General features: G+C 42.3%; 1 protein-coding gene across 12 annotated transcripts in view; it reads left to right on the forward strand.

Annotated features, from left to right (window-relative positions):
- dgkh (diacylglycerol kinase, eta) overlaps positions 1-23142 on the forward strand; it is a 100968-nt gene that overhangs the window by 31016 nt on the left and 46810 nt on the right. For all 12 annotated transcript variants that reach the window (XM_025904071.1, XM_025904072.1, XM_025904075.1 and 9 more), the window contains 11 exons: positions 4430-4534; positions 5708-5840; positions 14669-14775; positions 15109-15234; positions 17130-17232; positions 20512-20674; positions 20808-20916; positions 21250-21471; positions 21737-21828; positions 22524-22623; positions 22805-23111. In XM_025904071.1, coding sequence (XP_025759856.1) covers positions 4430-4534; positions 5708-5840; positions 14669-14775; positions 15109-15234; positions 17130-17232; positions 20512-20674; positions 20808-20916; positions 21250-21471; positions 21737-21828; positions 22524-22623; positions 22805-23111 — 1567 coding nt within the window. The remainder of the gene's footprint in view (positions 1-4429; positions 4535-5707; positions 5841-14668; positions 14776-15108; positions 15235-17129; positions 17233-20511; positions 20675-20807; positions 20917-21249; positions 21472-21736; positions 21829-22523; positions 22624-22804; positions 23112-23142) is intronic.

The following is a 23142-nucleotide window of genomic DNA, read 5'->3' on the forward strand; positions in this document are numbered from 1 at the left end:
ACAACACTTCACTTGTTCCATATTTTGTCATGTTACAGCCTTATTCCAGAATGGAATAAGGTTTCCATCATTGTAAATAAATCAACCAGCAGGAACCTTCATAGAGCTGGTTGCCTGGCCAATCTGAGGGATCTGCGTAGAATGGCCCAAGTCATGTAGGTGACAAAATGCCCAATGTTTACTCCAGTGTTGCTTTGTGGAGAGACGAGAACCTTTCAGAAACACAACCATTTCTGTAGCACACCACCAATCAAACGTGTATGGTAGAGTGGCAATATGGAAACTACTCCTAAGGAAAAAGGTACATGAACAATGAAGCATGGTGGTGGCAGAATCATGCTGTAGGGATGTTTTTTGGCAGCAGGAACTGGGAGACTAGTCAAGGTTGAGGGAAAGATAAATACAGCTATATGTCTGTGTAGGTTCTTGGAAAGAAAGCAACCGGATTTCTGCACTGTTTTGGTCAAAGTTAGTCTCCAGTAGATTTCTGTTTCTTAAGTGCCTTGTCTCCTCCTTATTTGGAGATTATGTATCGGAATTTCAGGAGCAGGACCACGCCTCCAAACACTCTCCTTCCGGCTGTCATCTATATAGGTTCCCCCAGTTCTGCAAGCTGATCATTCTCGTTTACGTGCCCCACCCTCCCTCCCTACTTGTTCTCCATTCTTCAACTTCTTCACTTCTATTTAGTACTTGGGGATCTGCCAGGCCCGGGAGCCATCGCCAGTCCCCTTCGAGGCCTTCCCCAAACCGCAGCTCAATTCATGTCCTTTCATGTTTGACAGCGTTTTTACTAGGGCTGTGCGATATGACCAAAATCTCATATCCCGATATTAAAACATCTATCGTCGATATAACGATATAAATTACAAAAATGTAACAGTTCCTGTAAATTCTGTGAATGTCGGGCATCTCGACTTGCGTGAAGTGTTTCCAGCTGGGCGTCGTGTACCTGGAGTCGAGTGTTTTAACTGATGCATGAAACGATATATTTTTAGACGTAAGTTGTAACAGCCGCCGTTTTCTTTGTGAGTATTTATTACACGGCGTGCTGCGGGGAAAAGCCTGTTCTAACGTTTGAGTCTAAGGTTTATTTTTTAGCACCTGGCGGCTCTTTTTTGCTTCTCATCCGTTAATACTCTGCATCTTTCACGTGACTCGTTTTATTTTGAAAAGCCTCAACAGGATCTTGAGCTTTATTGTGAAAGGTTTATGTGGAAAATAAACAAGCGGACACGCCGTGGTTTTACCGTCGTTGTTGCTAACGAAAACGCATAAAAAACAAGCGCTTGTCCTTCCGTAGTGTGGTTATATTAAATATAAGAGAAAGAGAGAACTTTAGGAAATTAATATAGCCACTACAGTGACCATCAAAATGATGAAAAAATATTGCCGTAAACAGTTTATTTTGCGACACCACGAAACAAACGATAGCGTAAAATGAAACGATAGACGTTTTTCTATCGTCATCCGATATATATCGTTATATCGAACAGCCCTAGTTTTTACCTACTAAAACGCTGTCAAACCTAAAATGAGGACGTGGGCCCAGCTAGTGAAATAACATCTGTGGCAATGATCTTTTGTTTAGAGGCTAGTATTTCCTCACATATAGATTTCACTGACTAAGCTCCTTAACTGTAAACGGAATACATCATTGGACTATTATTCACACAAGTATGAGCTGATAAAATACTCATACTTGTTTGTGGGGTCAAGATATGACCCCATGAAGACACACACACACACACACACAAGGTATTCTTTGTTCTCATGTATACCTATGTAAGATGTCATATGTTAATGAACCTATGCATATTCATGTAACCACAATAAAAGAGCAGTGTTACGGGGGAGCGGACGAGAGCAACTGGGGTCAAGCGAAGGAACAGCGCCTGTCCAGTTCTCTCCCGTGCACGAGAAACATAAAGAATGTTGCCTACTCGTGTCTTGCTTGCTGTGTAATTACATTGCCTTCAACGTTCCAGCGAATAGGGTTAAGCTATAAACCTATCATTAATTGGTCCTTCGAGCCGGATACGCTACATACTCGAGTTATCATAGTTCTGTTTCCCTCTCTTTGATGAGTTCTCAGCCAGCTCCCGATCTGATAATGTGTAGCTTGCTCATCAGCTCAGGAGAGACAGCAACGCAACCTCACACAGTGGTTGCGTGCTTTGCCCCACAGTGGCAAAGACTTACACTTTTATATTCAATTCAGCTTCTCCATCATGTAGTTTTCAGCGGTTTCATACAGGGTTCAGCATATTAGTTTTTTTCATATCTGTGCTCTATATCTCAACAATGGCTCATATTAGGATGACAGTCTTTCAAACAGGTCAAGTGCCTCTATGCACGTCATTGGTTTAAATATTTACCTATTTTACTTCATCTCATATGTCATTATACTGACTCCCAAACACACATGTACATACACACAGATAGACATTTGCGCGCTAATTTGTCACGAAGTATTTCACGGCCACTTCTAAAACCAGTCTAAACACAGTTCCTTTCGGCGAACTTTAACCTATTTTACGCGTTTCATTAAACCTCTGCGGCCGTTTTATATATCAAAATAGTGTTTCTCACCCTCAGACGACTCACTGGTGGTTCGGATTGTCAGACTGAATCCCACCGCCGTGGACCAGACTATAAACACCGGTCCGGACCCGAATCCTAAGAGGGCTGTGCACAGACTTCGGTGCTGGCTTCCCACGGCGTCAGGACTCAGTGTGCCAGATCTTGGAACAGAGTCACAGATAACAGTTCTGATGTTTCTGATCCGGCTCAAAGGACCAAAACAAATGTCAGGAGATTTATTCTAAAACACTTCTTCAGTTGAGAGTCAGAGAGGAGAAACACACACTGCAGTTAGTTACTTGCGAGTCTCAGAGCCCGCACTTCTGTGCGAGTGCTGTGGCTGCCCTTGCTTGCAAGTAACTAACTACAGTGTGTGTTTCTCCTCTCTGACTCTCAACTGAAGAAGTGTTTTAGAATAAATCTCCTGACAATCTCCCAGGTCATTTGGATGTTTTGTTTCACCATTTGTTAGTGTGTTTTCCTCCTTGTTACCTGTTGGCGTCACAATATGTTATGATTCCCGAGCTCTTTAAAAGCATGTGAAGCCAATGAAAGTCATTTAAACCTAAATCCTTCCAAATGCCAGCAGGAACCGGAAACCCAGTTGTTGTCTCAATCTGTGACCTGTTTCTTGGTGATTTGTAATTTTAGTTGCTAGTTTTCTGTCTCTTTTAACATAGCTTCATATTCACTTTGTGAATTATGGGCCCACTTAGAGTGAAAAAGCTTTAAGATCAAGATACCTTGTGAGTAATTCCTGAGTCTTAGTAGGAACGAATTAGTAGGAACTGTGAGTAGTTCCTACTAACGATGCATTAGTATTGCTTGTTTGTCACAGTTGGTTTTAAAAATCAAAGATAACAATGAATAAAACATTTGACTAGAGGCAGTATTAGACAAGTAATGCTGTGCCAATTTTGAAGTTATTGTGGCTATCTCCATCTTATATATACAGTCTACAGATTTAACAAGCAGCTTCTCTGTAGACAGCATTTCAAAATTAGCTCTTTATTTTTACACTTTGTTTTCCAGACTTGTCCAAAAACCAGACTGGATAGCTCAATAAATGAATTACATGGTTTTACTTAGTATCTCATTTGGTAATACAATCCAATTAAAATATGGCATTTGTATTTAGTGACCTGCTTTAGACGAAGCATTTCTTGCAGCATTTCTTGCAGATAGAAAGCTAGCGGGTGTAGTAGTTTTACTGCTGTGAGATTATCTTGTGTATGTGTGTGTGAGCAGTGACTGTATTTAAACTCTCTCCTCTCACTAATGTAAATCAAGATAACACACTGTGGGAAAACAATGACTTGGAAAGAAATGGAGAGAAGGAAGAGATGAGTGAGCATAAATAAGTGATGGGCTGTTGAACGGGTGCTGTTTGTCTGTAGGGTTATCTACAGGTACTGTCCTTTAAACACACACACACACATACATGCTCACAAGTAGAGGACGAGAGAGGAGGAGGCAACAGGAGAGAGAGAGGCTCTTTGCCTTTACTGAGGGGCTTTGCCTGTCAGCACATATCTGCCTCAAAGCAGCATGAAGAGCTGGGAAGAGACTTAACTGAAGAAGGTGTGAGTGAGCTAGAGTTAATGAGAGACAAAGAGAGTGTATGTATGTAAGAGAGAGAGAGCGAAGGAGAGAGAGAAAGAGGGAGGGGGGCTTCACATCCTTGCTCTCTCTTAAAGACAGAGCCGGTTGTTCTCCACTCAGAGGTACCGCAGGCTGAAGAGGAAAGAGCTCGAAACATTAAGCTGTGTTTCTCCTGCGCTCTCTCGCTGTTTAGCCACAGTATCTGTCTCACTCTCTCGTACCTCCTCCCCCCCTTTGCCTCCAGGTGATCACTCCATTCCGTAGGCTCATCCTCTGTGCTGAGAACAGGAAAGAGATGGAGGACTGGATCAGCTCGCTCAAGTCCGTTCAGTCCAGAGAGCATTACGAGGTAAGGTCCAGTTCAACAGATTAAAGCATGTGTGTGGGTGGGTATTTGTTTGGCAGTTTTGGGGATGGGATACATAGAAATATGGAGTTCAGATAGGGCTGCAGCAATAGACCTGAGATTAAATTTAAATTTAAGGCAGCTGGGGAACTAAGAAGTTAATATTGAGATTGGAGCACATCCGCATGTAGTCACATGTTCAACACTGGGCAGAGTAACGGTAAGAAAAACTGTATTGGCAAATCCTATTCTCCCAAGTGTTTTTTCTCCTTATGACTTTCTAACACAGAACATACTTGGTAGATGCCTATTTGAAAGCTTTTTTTTTTTTTTATTTCGAGCCCGTATTTCTGGAAACATGTTACCAGCATCAAAACTGATTGTAACTGCTCAGCGTATTCCACTGTCAACAGAATATGTTAAGAGGACTGTAAATCCTGGCTGTGCACTGACAGCGAGGTGATGTGGCGAGCACAGGAAGAAAGCTGTGCTGCATTTTAATGCCTTTGATTTGAGAGGAAAATCTTATATAAGACCCCATCCCTCACCACCTTACTGCACTGCAGTGCAGCAGCAACCCCAGAGCTCACACAACACAGGGAACACACATGTTCACACAAACACACGCACACACACAGACACACAAGCATGCGCATGTCCACACAGCAGCATTTAATTGCCGTATCCTTTTATGTGACACTGTTAAAGAATGCAAGTGCCCCAGTTTGCAAGCACCTGTTACAGTTGTACTTGCGAAAAACCAACTATATCCAGGACTGCGCCAACTACTGCAGACACAACGCCCACATGGGTACACCACACTGTGGTTTCACAGTAGGATCTCTCCATATACTAATGTGTGTAGAGGCATCCAGTTCATCTGACCTGGGTGTGTAGCTTTTTGTAAAACCGCTGAGCAGTCGTCACTCTGACAACTCTAAGGAAGTGGAGGCTCTCTCTCTCCTGCGGAGGCTCTTTTCTTATACCAGGCACTTTCCTAACTAATGTTGTCATGGCGTTAGGGGGAAATGAATAATAGTTATTCTAAAAGAAAGCTAGTACACCACAAAGGAGTCAAGTATCAATTGCGTGTCTGTAAATCAATATTCAATGTTTTTTTTCTTTTTGATCATGCTTACATTTCTGTGACTGCTGTTTTCACCTCTCCTTTGCCAGACAGCACAGTTTAATGTGGAACATTTCTCAGGGATGCACAACTGGTACGCCTGCTCCCATGCACGGCCCACCTTTTGCAACGTTTGTAAGGATAGTTTGTCTGGGGTAACATCTCATGGCCTCTCCTGTGAAGGTGAGTACAAACACAATCAAAGCTATACATGCTTACTATCAAACGTGTGAAACTCAAAAAGGATCATTATTTCATGTATTTCACTTTAAATTTGGGGTAAGGCAACATGTCATGAAAAATCAAAAGATTTTTGGCACTAGCTTCAAGAATCCATAGACTACTCAATACTCCATTTGCAGTCCGCTAGTTTCTCCTGTCCCTGTTCTCACTGTAAGTGCATCTCCTCACACACGATAGGTCCTGTAGAGTGGAGCTATCTAACAACAAAAAGGTGAAGTGAACTAATGTTAAGTTAGTACTGAGTTGACGGTAACACAGTGTTAGCCTAAGTGCACTAAAAGCTTCAGAAGATGGCAAGAGTGCAAACGAGAGAGGAGGACAGAGAGACGACAGGGAAAAACATTTGTCATCTAAGCTTTTCGCTCGTGCCACAAACTACTGCAGACAATGAAGAAAATTGTTGGTGTAGGAGGTATGACATCCATCCAAACTTCCACAGAACTGCTGTACTGCTGCTAACTGCATGGCTCTCAACAGCTATGAGGTCACTAAAGACCTTGGTACTTGTATTTTTTTTGTTGTTTTTTTTGTTTTTTTTAGGTAGCAAAAATTGGCACATGTGTAACACTTAAAATGTCTTAAAATGCCTTTTACTTCTCCAACACAAACACCTACATTGGTTGGAAAGCTGACCGCAGCCTCACAGAGTAAACAAATATGTGACGTATGATCAAAAAGATTCCAGAACTCTTCCCATCCCAACACACTGGATGTAAATTTGGCTGCTTTTCCTCTCAGATTGACGTAGACATTCCATGTCTCGTCCTACATTTGAGTCATCATGGACTTAGGTGTAATTACGGTGATTAGGTCAGCTGGCAAGTATCTCCAGGTAGAGTAAAAATCTTTTTTTAACAGAAGGGAGCTCATGGTAGTTGCCCTAATATGAACTGTTTTGTGTAAGTCTGTGCTTCACTATATCTATATCAAATAATAATGTGAGCATATGTACTAAGTAATCCCTGTGAAGCTAAAGCTCAGGCTTCAGATTGGTTTTTTAAAAATGTTTTTTAACTTGTGTCTGTGTCATGTCGGTGAGAGTGGTTACTCCTAATATGGTCGTCTCATGCGGAACAGGCAAGGAAGCTAAAACCACTTGCTTTACACAGAGGATCAACTCGCATCAAGACCCAGCATAGGACAAATAAAGATCGGTTTGAATTCTGAAGCACACAAAGCTAGTCTAGTAGAGTCTAAGCATATCATGATAGAGATGGAAATGGGCACATTAAGTCTTCTTTAATGAGAATGAGGCAGGTTGAAATGAAGCTGAATTATCTTGTGAAGAATTTGTTTTTAGACACATAGTGTTTTCTTACATAACTCTCTTTCCTGGCTCCTACTTCAAATAGCCACTCTTTTAAGATTAGACACCCTGTAGTATTGCAACAGATGATTTTGCTTTGGAAGCAAAGCCTGTGAGTTGGCAGGTCTATAGGCACTTTGGGAAGGCTATATTGCTATTTTACGTAAGGACTGGTGACTCACTGAAGTGAGAAAAGTCTTTTCTTGAGTGTCTGCCCAAGTGCAGCAGATTGGATATACCTGAGCCAGCAAGAGTCTTTGAAATGCACTGGGTTGTGGAGCGGGATGCCCATCAAGCTCACAGCCAGCATATGAATGCATGTCACCCTGTATTCATATGCTTTTATGCCATATTGTGTGTTAGATAAGCGTTGACTCAGACTGCATTTTTTAAAAATAGCATTTCACTTGCCTCCAATTGCCCTTAACAGGGAAAAAACTGTTAAAGGATCATGAATGACACCATATCTCCTCACCTCATGTGTGAAAGAACAGAGAAGTGGGGTGTTATGAGGAAGGTGTTTGACATGGGAGGCTGACACTATTTTTTTTCTTTTTTGTACTTTCATTTAGCTGGTGTAAAGTGTTATTGACAGGCAGCAGGCCATAATGAGCACCATCTGCATATCCTCTCACTCTAATTTTGCTAATGTTCCCCTGTGAGCATGTGCATGTGTAACCCAGTCCCGTGTGTGTGTCTACATGTGCGCTGGGTTTGCTGTATACGTGTGGAGGCAGTGAGAGCCTCTCCACTCAGTGCTCATTATCCTCTCATATCCAGAGCAGAAGGCAAAAGAGAGAGACATAGAGAGAAAGACCAAATCATTAGAGCAGTATCTAATGGTTGTTATTTGAATCGGCTTATTTTGCACCACGCATACACAAGCAACAATAGGAAGGTGCATTGAGATTATGGGGTTTTCATTACATCACTGAGAGAAGCCTTACATTGGGCACAAGGTACCTACAGGCAGACATCCATGGACATTGTTTTTTGGGCTAAATCTAGTTGACCAAAATTTAGCCCAATTTGGCCCTGTTGAGCTAATAAACCACTGCAAAGGCTAGTGCACACAATGCCCTTATATATTATAAAGACATTATAAATATTTACATTAAATTATATATATATTATATTTTGGGGGTGTGATTGTTTGGCATTATGTAGGTCCAGTGGCTTGTAAAAAATAAACTCACCATGAAGCAAAGTGAAACAAGAATACAGTTACATATGGATATACAGTAATGGCATAAAAATGCTTATGTGCTTATTTTAATTTTTAAAATTAGCAGGACAGCACACTACACTGGCTAGTGCCATTTTCTCACAGCAAGAAGGTCTTGGGTTTGACTAAACCAGGTCGTTGGGGCAGTCCATGGTGATGATTCATTCATGATGCATTGTGGAGTGTAAATGTTCTCCCTGTGCATGCATGAGTTTCCTCCGGTTATTCCGGCTTCCTCCCACAGTCCAAAGGGACGCATATTAGGTTAACTGGTGATTCTGAATTGGCTGTAGGTGTAAATGTCATTGTTGTCTGTCTCTGTGTGTTAGCCCTACAGTAGACTGGTGACCTGTCTAGGATGTATCATGCCTCTCGTCCAGTAACAGCTAGAGTAGTCTCCAGCCCCACTGTAACCCTGAATTGGATAAGTGGTAAATATGTCTTTGTGACCAAGTCAACAAAAAAATTGTCAATTACCATAAAAAGTACAGCTTATGATTAGTAGATTGGTATAAGAGTCAGTTATAATCAGCCCAACATGTTCTGTTTATATCAAACTGTCATGCAGTCTTGAATCTCATCCGCTAAGTGTATCCCACTTTTTAACATATCAATAAAAGATTTCATATATTTTTTTATTGTCTGTTAACGTGCAAAATGATTGTAAGTACTGAAGTAGATCCACAACCTTATTTCTTTATATTTTGTTAGGATAACACTGTGTTGTCATCAACTAAGTAATAACTTTCACTTCACCTTTCTCTTGTTAGATAACTCAGAGTGAGACAAGAGGTAAAGTTTTAGCAGCGTGCACACAGCTTGGAACCATCCAGCCATGCCTCTGTCATTCCAAGTAAATGAACACTCCTAGCAGCTGCTATCATAAATGCAAAATAAGTCATGCTTTTCACTGTTGAATTTGGCAGAATTTGAAGTAAATTTTCCTGCCACAAGACTTACTAACTCCGGGTTGTGTGATTCATTACATTGAATCAATAAAGAAATAAACGATGGAACAGATGAGTTGCTCATCAGCACAGACCGACATCATCTGATTCCAGCGTGTTGGCAATCCATCTGCAATTTATGAATTAGACTGTGATCGTGAGACCTTTGACAATTTGAGTGATTTTAGTCAGTCCAAGTTGGACCAAGATAGATTATGTACCCCCATGCGACCTGTGCGTTTGATGGGACAAAAATTCATCACCCAGAAGGTGCTGCACGCGCAATCTCTGGCAACTAATTGACTGCCACAACTACTCGATAAGATACAACTTCAAATGAGTTCTTTGCTAAATTGTATGTGTAGACACAACACTGGCTCATACACTGTGTTAGATGCCTTTTTTATGCTTCAGCAATTCATGGGACAGTGTTAAGTGGTGTAACAATCAAAACAACATTCCTCTGAAAATGGTCATGTAAAATAAGTGGACTGAAAATAAGAGAAAAAGTAGCCAATATTGAAAGAAACACTTTGAAAGACCTTCAGAAAGCCTGGAGAGCTATTACTCAAGATACATCCACCCATCCATCCAATTTCTTTCAATGATGCAATTTAGGACGTAGCTGTTCCAGCTGTCTTGCTCAAGACCATAGTTAAGTTAAGGTCTCCCTCCTTGAAAGCAAAATAGAAAGAAAAGAGGGGTGGTTCAAGAGTTTTGGACAATACTGCTGGAATTTTTAAATGTTTTGGTGCTACAAAGCAGTTGTAAAGCACCTGTGGCCCAGGAGGTAGATCTACAACCTGGAAAGTCAGTGGTTTGATCACTGGTGTCCTTGGATAAGATGTTGATACCCAAGTAGTCCACAGTCCAATTTTAGTGCATATGTGGAAGTGTGTGTGTGATAGGTACAAAGCTGTAAAAATGAATGTCTGTTAATGGAGAAATGTGGCAAATGTAGTGTCAAAGTCTTTTGAGTCCTCAGTAAGAGTAGAAAATTTGCGGTAAATTATTCAATTTACTGCACAAATAAACTATGTCATAACTTTTCTGATAACACAGGGCTTTATCTAGCTTTGACGTAGCCGTACCATTCAGGTGTGCATGTTACAACAGTTGTTACTGTGTTCACACATCTTTAGCACAGAGTTGGAGTGGTTAGCACCTGCTGATTGGCTAGGGAATTTTACTGTAAGGAACTTATCTGCAGGGACATGCTCCACCCGGACAACCATAGCTGGATAAGCACTAAAGATTAAAAAGATTTCAAAGACATTTGGCTATAAACGGGCATTGTTTTAACCAAATAGTTGCATTTTTTAAATGTGATGTTTGGCACACATTATTTAAATGTGTGCTAAGCATGCCTACATGTTCCTGTATGTTCTGCAGAATGGCTAATTTATTGGAGTTATTTCAAAATACTTTCATTGTCAGCAGAGAGAGTGAGAATGGGAGGATCACCCATGAGAATGTGAAAACCAGTATGTGAGAATGGGAGAGAGTGGGAGACAAGAAAATAGAGAGGCTATCATAGAAGGCAGTCTTTATTAAACTTTGAGGGCAGCCTGCCAAACAGTTTCACAGCAATCAGCATGGCTTAAATTTCCCTTTGATTTCCTGCACAGGACAGTCAGTGGGGATTGATTTGTGCTACCTACCCATAAACACACAAACACAAACTGTAAAAGCAGTTTGCCTTTCCGTCTATATTTCACCCTCACACAGACACTCACAGTCTGAGACAGTGTTTTCTTCTAGTCTGGTTTGTATGACGGCACTGTGTATGGCCATTAACAGGCAGTGGTATTATGTCCTGAGAATTCTCTTAACGTCCTACTAATGCTCTCTAACAGCATTTAGTGGTAGACGAGATTGAAACATTGATTGTTGCTCCCGGATATGGCTTTGGCTCAGTTTGTAGTGTATCTGTGTGGCATGCCTAATGACGAGGTTTTGCGTGTTTAGAGAGAGAGAGGACAACAAGGTGGGGTAGCTGGAAGCAAAGCTCCCCATAGCACAGACATTATTCATGAGTCCACTAAGTGCCTCATCTCTACAGGAGAAAAAGTCGAAAGCAGTCTCTGTCTGTCTGTGCCGCTGTACTGTTTCTTAAGAAACATCCATCCATCCATCTTCATCCGCTTTATCCGAGGCCGGGTCGCGGGGGCAGCAGCCTAAGCAGAGAAGCCCAGACCTCCCTCTCCCCAGCCACCTCCTCCAGCTTATCCGGGGGAACACCAAGGCGTTCCCAGGCCAGCCGAGAGATATAATCTCTCCAGCGTGTCCTGGGTCTGCCCCGGGGCCTCCTCCCGGTGGGACATGCCCGGAACACCTCACCCAGGAGGCGCCCAGGAGGCATCCTTGTCAAATGCCCGAACCACCTCAACTGGCTCCTTTCGATGTGGAGGAGCAGCGGCTCTACTCTGAGCCCCTCCCGGATGGCCGAACTTCTCACCCTATCTCTAAGGGAGAGGCCAGCCACCCTTCGGAGGAAGCTCATTTCTGCCGCTTGTATCCGCGATCTCGTTCTTTCGGTCACTACCCACAGCTCGTGGCCATAGGTGAGGGTAGGGACGTAGATCGACCGGTAAATTGAGAGCTTCGCTTTTACACTCAGCTCCCTCTTCACCACGACGGACCGGTGCAGCGTCCGCATCACTGCAGCCGCAGCACCAATCCGTCTGTCGATCTCCGGCTCCCTTCTCCCATCACTCGCGAACAAGACCCCGAGATACTTGAACTCCTCCACTTGGGGCAGGAACTCATCCCCGACCCGGAGTGGGCACTCCACCCTTTTCCGGCTGAGAACCATGGCCTCAGATTTGGAGGTGCTGATCCTCATTCCCGCTGCTTCACACTCGGCTGCGAACCGTTCCAGTGCGAGCTGGAGGTCTTCACCTGATGAAGCCAACAGAACCACATCATCTGCAAAAAGCAGAGATGAGATTCTGAGGCCACCGAAGCAAAAGCCCTCCGCCACTTGGCTGCGCCTAGAAACCCTGTCCATAAAAATTATGAACAGAACCGGTGACAAAGGGCAGCCCTGGTGGAGCCCATCACCCACCGGGAACGAGTCCGACTTATTGCCGGCAATGCGAACCAAACTCTTGCAACGGTTGTATAGGGATCGAATGGCCTGTAGCAATGGGCCAGACACCCCGTACTCCCGCAACACCTCCCACAGGACACCCCGAGGGACACGGTCGAATGCCTTCTCCAAGTCCACAAAACACATGTAGACTGGTTGGGCAAACTCCCATGCACCCTCAAGTATCCTTGAGAGGATAAAGAGCTGGTCCAGTGTTCCGCGACCAGGACGAAAACCGCATTGTTCCTCCTGTATCCGAGGTTCGACTAGCGGACGAACTCTCCTTTCCAGCCCCCTGGCATAGACTTTCCCAGGGAGGCTGAGGAGTGTGATCCCCCTGTAGTTGGAACACACCCTCCGGTCTCCCTTCTTAAAGATGGGGACCACCACCCCGGTCTGCCAATCCAGGGGTACTGCCCCTGATCTCCACACAACGTTGTAGAGGCGTGTCAACCAGGACAGCCCTACAACGTCCAGAGCCTTCAGGAACTCGGGGCGGACCTCATCAACACCAGGGGCTCTGCCACCAAGGAGTTGTTTAACTGCCTCAGTGACCTCGCCCCCGGAAATTGGCGGGTCATTCCCCTCATCCCCAGACTCTGCTTCCTCCTCGGAAGACGTGTCAGTGGGATTAAGGAGGTCCTCGAAGTATTCCTTCCACCGCCTGACAAGAAACATTTATGTTGTATTTATACTTCACTCTTCATTCCTGTTCAAAGCAGCCAGCATTAAACACATTCAAGTCCATGCTTCTGCTTCTCATTTATATGGACTAAAGCTTGATGGACTGGATATTAAAGTTGTACAATGACTTTGTCAGCACTGATCATCTTTAGTAAAAATGATGTAAGATCCCTCCATCACCACACCTACTTGTAGCTCTGTGTTCACACTGATCAAGTAACAAAAATCCTACCAGGCTTAAACCCTGTGAAGCCCCAGAGCTCTCTTTGTTAAGTGAATGTCCATTCAAGGTTCCTTCTTTTTTTTCTTTCTGTTTCTATCACTCTGTACCTCCTTTGACACTGGAGCAACATTTCAGTTGCCTTGTAGACCTTCCACAATCATTCCCATTGTTGAACCATGCAGCATTTCATTAACCTGGGAGAACTACCCAGGCTTCATTTTCTTGATTTTCTGGTAGACAGTAAAGGCATAGTGAAAGTAAGGTTAGCAATGTAACACTGCTAAAAATCATTGTTCTCTAACTACTACATTACTTCTTAAATCAAGAAGCATCTGACGTTTCAGTTGAATAGTTAGGTATTTGGTAGGAGCATTGATAGCACTCTAATACTCTCTTAGCTTAATTTAGCACAGACAACAATGGCGACAGACAACACCTAGCATGACTCTGTTGCAAACCACCTGCCAAATGGAGCTCAAGTTCATGAGTTGAATAGTTTGGTCTCACGTAGGGTGCTGCAGGAGGTAGAACAGGTCATGTACCAGCCAGAAGGTTGCCAGGTCAATCCCTAGCTGTCTGCAGTTTGAAATGCAAATGTCAAGTTGTAAACTGGGCTAATATGGCTCATGATGAACAGTGTTTTGAGAACTTTTTTGAGAATTTACGCACACAGTAGGCCTCTCATTTGAACTAATTTATTAAAACACTGGTTGTGTCTGTTTCTGAGGTCTTCATTTGTGTTTTCAGTCAAGAAAAATACTTCATATTATGTTGCTGCCATTTTTTTTTGTTCCTGTGCAATATTTCGGCAGATGTGCAATTTCCATCCCTATCCTTAACGACCATAGCCCTTCCACCCTATTATTATTTATTATATTTTATTACGATGCCCTTGTACACACCCCCACAATGCTTCCTGCAACCCAAACAACTTGTATATAGTGTACATAGTATTCTTATATTGTTTTTCTCTTTGTTTTCTTGTATATTGTTTTCTTTACTCTCGCACCTTTGTGGTCTTGCTACCTAATTTGACTGTGCAAGCAACTGTACAATGACAATAAAAGTTCTAAGTTCTAAAAATTGAACCAAATTAGAAAAAAATGTGACTAGAGACCTTTCAAACTGACATCTTAAATTGGCTAGAAATACATGGTTTATTTCCTTAAAGTCTTTGGAGGAAGATTATCTGGATCACTGTTTGATTCATAAATAACTGTCATAATCATCAAAGTGACAGTTGAAAGGTGGAAACCATTGTCAGACTCAGGTGTGATATTTGTGTTTTACAGTATGCAAATTCAAAGCGCACAAACGCTGTGCTGTCAGAGCCACCAACAATTGTAAATGGACCACCCTGGCCTCCATAGGGAAGGATATCATTGAGGATGAGGATGGGGTAAGTTTGTTCAAAAGCAGTCTTCTTTGAAAGGCAGAAAGTTCATGTAATTTTTTAATAAGATTTTGAGCTGCTTGAGAATTTCCTCAGCCTGGTTTTCTGCAAAGAGTTTCTAAAATATAATGTGGGAGTTTTTTCCTTGAGCAGCCAAGGATATTATTATTATGAAGAGCATTTTTCCAGCATATTTCCTATCAGCATTTTTAAACAAGTGTGCTTTTATATACCATACCAATATAGAAAATTCTCCTAGTTCAAGTGAACGGAAGCCGACATTATTAACCATTTTTAATTTTGTGTGTGTGTGTGTGTGTGTGTGTTTGAAACCTACAGATTGCAATGCCTCACCAGTGGTTGGAAGGCAACCTGCCTGTCAGTGCCAAGTGTGCTGTGTGTGATAAGACGTGTGGCAGCGTGCTGAGACTTCAGGATTGGCGCTGCCTCTGGTGCAAAGCTATGGTAAGGCATCTGTCACATGCACCAGTCGCACATAACAATAAAACCATCTGGTTAATTTTATGTAGGTTCCCTGTTGTTGTGCCAAGGCTCTGATCCAAGCATGGACAGAGGAGGCTTGGAGGTTTCCTTTTTCACTGGGCTGATCGGAGCACTTGGGCTTGTCCTGGCACTCACCACAAACTCGTGAATGATTGGAATCTGAGAAATCTGTAGAGCTAGCTGGAACAATCTGGGAACTCAACTTGTAGTCATCCTCTGGGGGCAGCTGTCAGTTACTCCTGGCTTTCTTTATTGCAGACAATAAATATCTGGTTGATGAATACAGATGAATTACAAAAGGTAATAAAAAGCTTAATAACAATATCTGATGGTTTTAAGATTGTATTTTGGGAAATACAGTCCCTCTTTTTACACTTCAGAAGGACTTAACCCAAAAGCTATGAGAGCCTGCAGAAACATATTTGGTCAATACCAATCACACAGACTACAGAATAACCAAAAGTTTCAAGTACAAAATTCTTTTCCTTTGTTTACAAATTCTGCATATTTACCATGATCAGGTATAACATTATTACCATTATGACCATGATATAGTGTTGCTCCCCATTTTGCTGCCAAAATGATACAAGGTATACATGGCGTTACGTAAATGGACTGATTCTTATATAGCGCTTTTCTACTCTCCTGGAGTACTCAAAGTGCTCTATACAACACGCCGCATTCACCCATACACACCCATTCACACAAGCACTGTTGTCTATGCTTTGTCAGTGCTTTCTAACTAACATACATTCGTACGCATTGCTCTCTGATGGATGCATTGGAGAGCAAGTGGGGGTTAGTATCTTGCCCAAGGATATTTGGCATGAAGACTGGGGAGCCAGGAATTGAACCACCAACCTTCCGATCAGCAGATGACCTGCTCTACCTCCTGAGTCTCCAAAGGAGGTAGAGCAGTACATTTGCATAAAGACTGAAACCAGCCCACTGTTTATAAGATTGGGGAAACGTGCAGTCAGCTGAGACTGAAGAAGCCACTTGGATGAGTGACGAAATGTTTCTCCCACTGAAGACGCTACGTTCAGATGAACAGAATCAACCTTTGGAGATTATCTTACCTGGATGATTGAGAATGCATCAAGATCTACCTCCTGAGCTACAGCCACCCCAGGTGCACGTGTCAAAGTAACATCCACATGGATGGCAGAACCCAAGGTTTCTCAGAAGAACTTTTCCCAAAGCCTCAAGCTGCCTGGCAGCATTAACTTTTTTGACAGTTTGAGCTACAGCAACTCGTCTGTTGGATCGGAACACATGAGCCAGCCTTTTCTTCCCACATGCATCAATGATCCTTGGCCATTTTTCCTACTTCTAACACATCGGCTTTGAGAACAAAATGTTGCTCTCTAATATATCCCAGCCACTAACAGGTGCCATGATGAAGAGATAATCAGTGTTATTCACTTCACCTGGAAGTGGTCATAATGTTATGACTGATCGGTGTGTATACAGATATTTTTATATAGACTTCTACTCTTAATAGCTTTTGTAGCTTAGGTTTGGTAATTGGAAACTCAGCCCATTTTCATTTAGTTGTTGTATATTATTTGATGTCTATGTATATATTATATACAGTTTCTAAGATTGCTGTAAATATCAGAGCAGTTACAGAAAGACTTATTTTTAGGGTGTTTTAAATCCATTAACAGATGTTAAATCTGACATGTAGAAGGCAGGCAACCTGTATCATTCAATATGTTTCTTTTAAATCATGACGCCCACAAGGAATTTTATACCATGGTTGTTTTATTTGTTTATTAGAGGAAAACTCAGTAATCTTATATCTAAAATCTGCTTAGAGTTTTAATTCCTTGTATTTGGTGTTGTTCTTTTAGGTGCACACAGCCTGCATGGACTTATATCCACGCAAGTGTCCCCTAGGTCAATGCAAAGTCTCCATCATCCCCCCTACTGCTCTCAACAGCATCGACTCAGATGGTAGGCAACACACACGTGATCGGCCGTGCAATCGTGCTGACTCACTCTGAGGGTCAGAGGTTGCACCTGTAAGTAGTCATTAGTTTTCCGAGGTGAATTCATGAGCTTTTGCTCTTATTCGGTCAGCTGATGACTTCTCATTGAACTTTGACCTTTTGCTCTATCGTATGAAAAGATAGTGGCAGGGAGGATGATTCATATTGGTTTAGTCAGCATCCACTCAGGGACACAGCCACTGACACTTTCCTGTTCTCAATACCTTCTTCTCTGAAGAAAGAAAAAATTATAAAATTATTTTCCCCTCTGATCTTAGCAGCAAACAGACCCAAAGCAAGTTTATTAAACTGCAGCATAAGTGGTTCAAACATGTATATATGACTATATGACTAGATTTTTTGGCGGTGTTAAATGAGTGACAGTGTGAAATTATGTTTTTTGTTAAACATGTTCTTTTCAAACCATCACTACTAAACTCTTCATTATTGTGTGTGTGCTTTATTGCTCCAACAAATGTACAAAGTTCATATATTCTGTAAAAACCCATGGATGGCAAGGAGATGAGACTGTAGCACTTCTAAAAAAAGAGCAGACCCAAAACATAAACTGTATACAGCAGGAAATGTTTAGGTTTTATTCACAAGTTATCAACATTTATATCTCACGTTCTGATTTACTCAAGAGTGCGTCCCTTTTACATATTAAATTACTGAGACATAGAATACACGAAAAAGACAAACCTTTACTATAAATTCTCTCTTCCATTTCTTTTTATATGGAGTTCAGTATAGAGTGTTAATAGAGGATCATGACAAGGTATGTGTTCCAGGACACTGCCTGTTTCTCATATAGTGAGGTGGTTAAAAATAGACCCATGTGACAGTTTGACACACACGTTTCTTAAAATAGATCCTCTCACAAAATGTGTGCATGTGATGAAAACCCAATTTGATAATGATACAACTGTGCAAGAGGCTTCAAAATACCCTCAGACTCTATTCATGATCTCAACATAAAGGTAGACTTTATATAGGTCTGTGTGTGTGTGTGTGTGTGTGTGTGTGTGTGTGTGTGTGTGTGTGTGTGTGTGTGATTATGTGTTTGCCAGTGCTTAAACCCGTTTTAGATGAAGATCAGCACCTGAGAGGCAGACTCAGATAAGCATGTGGGATTGGATTACTGTTGCTGAAGCCAGTGGCTGGATCTGTCTTTCTATCTGTCTCACACACACACACACACACACACACACACACGCACACACACAAACAGACACCTATATACAGTAAACACAGGCGAATCAGTCTATCAAAAGCCGGCATCTGCTAATTGGTAGATGGATGGAGGAGAGACAGAGAACAGGAGGACAGAGTCCAGATGAAAGGAGGGCGAGAGTAAGATACAAGCAAAGAAAGGAAGAGGGCTAACAAAATGGGAGATATATGCTTTGTTAGGCTCTCTCTCTCTGTCTCTCTCCCTCTTTCTCTTTCTTGCTCTCTTTCTGTCCTTCACTCGCCGTCATCTCGGCACGTGCCAGGATTCCCTCTGCTCAAACACTGGCTGAAAAGAGGGGGAGTCTGGTTGTAATTGGCTGGGGGGGCTGACTGTAGCACGTGCCAGAGTATCGTGACTCCCTGCTTGTCCTTCCTCTCTCCTCCACTTTCATGCGCTCTCCCTCTGTTCATCCTTTACAGAAACAGTCACAAAGAGAGTGACCCAGAAAGGACGATAAATCAAAAGATTGTAGAGGAAGAGATTAAAGAGAATGAGAAAGATATGAAGAAGGGCGAATGCATCCATGCTGCCAGAGATGGTATTCCCATATATTTAAGGTGGAAGCCTTAATATGCGCAAAGCTTTCACCACAGAGGCAGTGTTCAGATTACAGCTGGTAATTGCATTACCTCCCCGAGACCAGAGTATGCATATGTGTTTTGTCCTCTACTGCACAGCAAAACACGTGTTTGTGGCATGTGTTAAGCACGTCCTATGCATTATTATGCTTGGTGTCACACACACACACACACACACACACACACACACACAGGAGTTTGATGAGGCTGTTTAGCGATGACAGAGCTGGCTCACACCTCCTGCTGCATCTACCACTGCTGCTCAAGTTTAAGTCATAACATGGTAAGAAATTTAAAAACACTAAAGCATCAAGTTAACTCAGTATTATTTAAACATTCTAGTAGCACAAATCAAAGGTTTTACCTGATTTTTTTTTTCTTCAATTCAATTCAATTTTAATTAGATAAAACTGTTAAAAAACAAACAAAAAAGTTTGATGGATAAAGTTTTAGGATGTGTAACACACAGAAAATGCATACAGAACATTTATTGCAGATATAAGATTATTATTCAATTCAATTCAGTTTGATTTATATGGCACCAAAAACAATAGTTACCTCAAGGCACTAAATATTATAAGATAAACACCCTACAATAATACAGAGAAACCACAGCAATCAGACAACCCCCCCGATGAGGAAGCACTTGGTGACAGGGGGAAGGAAAAACTCCTTTTTTTCAGCCATCTGCTGATTGAGGGTGAGGCAAAAGAGACAGAACAAAAGACACACTATGGCAGATAGCAATCATGACATCAACATTTTTTGGTGGAGTCTGTATTTTGATTCCCTCGTGTTAGCATACAGTGCTGGATTATCAACTAGCCGGCATGCTTGGTTATCAGACTGTGCTAAGTAATTAATGCTAAGTAACAAATCAGACCAAATTCTAGACTGTTGCGCACCAAAATGGAAGCATAAGCTTCCTAGATCGGCTATGTCACACAGTAGGGCCTATTATCAGTAAGACAGTAACATTATATTGCTCACAAAGGTGTCAACTGCAAAAAAAATCAAGCACTCCACTACAATGACCCCAGTTAGTGGAGCAGACACCAGTCAGCTCCAGAGTTGATATCGAGTTTGAAGCTAACCATAGACACCAAAAATGTTTTTCTTACCAGGTTGTGAAGATGTTTTTTTTAGTGCTGGAAAGTTGTGCATTTAAAAATGGGCAATAAACTCAAGTGGCCATTAGAGGAAATCCCGTTTATAGACCTGGCGTAGAACTGAGCAAAAAAGATTGATTAGCCAGATCAATCTACGTGACTCCTTCTCCACTTTGGACACTCTATACACAAAAAAATTTCAATTAAAACAGCAATAAAACAGTCATTTACGTTCTTTTTCCATCTAAATTTCACTGCTTCCAGTCTGGTGAAACAGAGCCATGTTGACTTTTGTTGTTCTTACTGCTGCCATGACTCCTTAGGCTTCTGGAAGGCCACCTGTCCCCCGTCATGTGCCAGTCCCCTCCTTGTCTTTGTCAACTCCAAAAGTGGCGACAACCAGGGAGTGAAGTTCCTACGGCGCTTCAAGCAGCTTCTGAACCCAGCTCAAGTCTTTGACCTGGTCAACGGTGGGCCACACCTTGGGTGAGGAAAACACTTGTAAACAAAACTGCCGTAAATATCCATAAATATGAAAGTGCACTGGTTTTGTTATTAGGCTTTAGTTGAAAACTGATCCTGCAGTAGTACATGAGCGGCTGTGTTGTGTTTTTTCCAGTTTGCGCCTGTTTCAGAAGTTTGACAACTTCCGAATCTTGGTGTGCGGAGGTGATGGCAGTGTGGGATGGGTCCTCTCAGAGATCGACAAACTCAATCTACACAAACAAGTAGTGCACAGTAACATAAGTGTTATTTTCACAATGACAATGAGAACACTATTAGGATTTGTTTCTCTTCTACTGAAAATGAATGATAATCACAAACTATCATAAACATATTGGATAGAAAGTCTTTTTAAACGTACAGCTTTCCAGATCAAGTACACAGATGATATTTTGTCTTTGGCCAGTGTTCCAGTTGCGCTTTTTGCCTTTGCTCTGAGCAAGCTTACATAAAGACACAGTCATTCCACACACACGGGCAGGAATGTACAGACAAACAGAGCTCATTTTGAGTGTAGCAGACACTGATGCCAAATAAACCCTGTGCCTGCCTTTCAGTGCCAGCTGGGGGTGTTGCCCTTGGGCACCGGCAATGATCTGGCGCGAGTGCTTGGCTGGGGCCCGTCATGTGACGATGACACCCAGCTGCCTCAGATCCTGGAGAAGCTAGAGAGGGCCAGCACCAAGATGTTGGACCGCTGGAGCATCATGACCTACGAGATTAAGATCCCACCCAAACACAGCTGCCCTACCACGCCTGAAGGAGCTGATGACTGCCAGGTACTCACAGGAGTTGACAGATATTCACACGCATCAGTAGACCCAATAAAAGCCAGCAGGGGATTCCAGACAGACAGACGTGGGGAGGAGGTAGTTGCAGGGGATAGCACCTGACATTTTGAATTCAACTTCACCTTACCTCCAGTTTAAACCTGGGCAAATAAGCATTTTAGCACTTATACCTTATTAACTGTAGTGCCTTTAAGATTGCATTTAACGGTTGTTTTCTGAATAGAAATAAACGGTTTCATTGTTTTCTCAACAGTTTCATATTTCAACCTATGAAGATTCAGTAGCTACTCACCTCACAAAGATCCTCAACTCTGAGCAGCACTCTGTGATCATCTCCTCTGCCAAGTAAGTGTGTATAACACCGCCGTTACCCAGAATAAGAAATCTAAAATCAACCCAAACAGCAATGTAATCAACTACAGGCTAAAAACTATGATGTGCATGTTGTGGTGATATTGCATTGTAATTGCTGCAGCATTATTGCAGCTGCTCCAGCAATCACACTAATGATTCTGACATTTTTAAATATGTGAGCAGGCCATTTGGGGACACATTTGTCAAAAGTACATTTAAGCAACTGTTTTTGTATTGATTTTGTCCTTGTCACAAATAACCAATGTACCCCTCTCTTCACATAAATAATGAACCTTTTGTTTTTGGCTGGAATAAAAATTTATTTATAAAGCACCACTCTACAACAATAGTTTTCTCAAGGTGTTTTTTTTATAGTAAGAAAGAACCGCTATGAGCAGCAGTTGGCAACAGTGGGAAGCAAGAACATCCTTTTAACACGAAGACACAACCAGATGAACCAGGCTCAGGGAGGGGCAGCCATGTGCCACATTCTAGAATAAAGAACAAAGAGGACAATAGAGAGATGAAGCTATGACAAAAATTTACTTTTGTGAAAAATAAATTATTTTTCCATATAGTGAAAATAGTAAATGAAGTATGTAAAAATATACAAAAGGAGGTAATAATTAGCTTTTCTCAGATTAAATTATGTCAGGAAGAACTTATGTTTTCTCCCCGTTTCTTAGAATTCTGTGTGAGACAGTGAAGGATTTTGTTGCCAAAGTGGGGAAGGCCTATGAGAAAAGCACTGAGAATGCTGAGGAGTGCGACTCTATGTCTCTCAAAGTAAGCCTCAAAAACAATACAGTAAACATCCATTATCTGCTTGTGCTGAAAGCCAACTCCATATATATTAAATTTCTGCTAATTCACTGTCCTGTGAATTAACAGAAATTGTAGCCTGTTCCCCTCCAGCTGCAGCACTCCATCTGGTCCTTAAGTGTCTCTTCCTCTCTGTGCCCTCCAGTGTGCCATCCTCAATGAGAAACTGGACTCCCTCCTCCAGACCCTCAACACAGAGTGCCAAGCTCTACCTCCACTCCCCCTCTCCACTCCACCTATTGTAGAGGAGGAACAGGAGGAGGAGGAAGAGGAGGAGGAGGCCAGTGAAGAGAGCCTGACAGAGCTGAAGGAGAAACTGGAGGAGGAGGAGACGGAGAAAGGAGTGGCAGGAGGTTCGCCGCACCAGCTGTTCAAAAGTAGGGAGCAGTTGATGCTCAGGGCCAACAGTCTGAAGAAAGCAGTTCGACAGGTCATAGAACAGGCAGAGAGAGGTACGTGTACTGAGCTACAGGATAAGGATTC

The sequence above is a fragment of the Oreochromis niloticus genome, linkage group LG16 (assembly GCF_001858045.2).
Source record: "Oreochromis niloticus isolate F11D_XX linkage group LG16, O_niloticus_UMD_NMBU, whole genome shotgun sequence".
Taxonomy (NCBI): Eukaryota; Metazoa; Chordata; class Actinopteri; order Cichliformes; family Cichlidae; genus Oreochromis; species Oreochromis niloticus.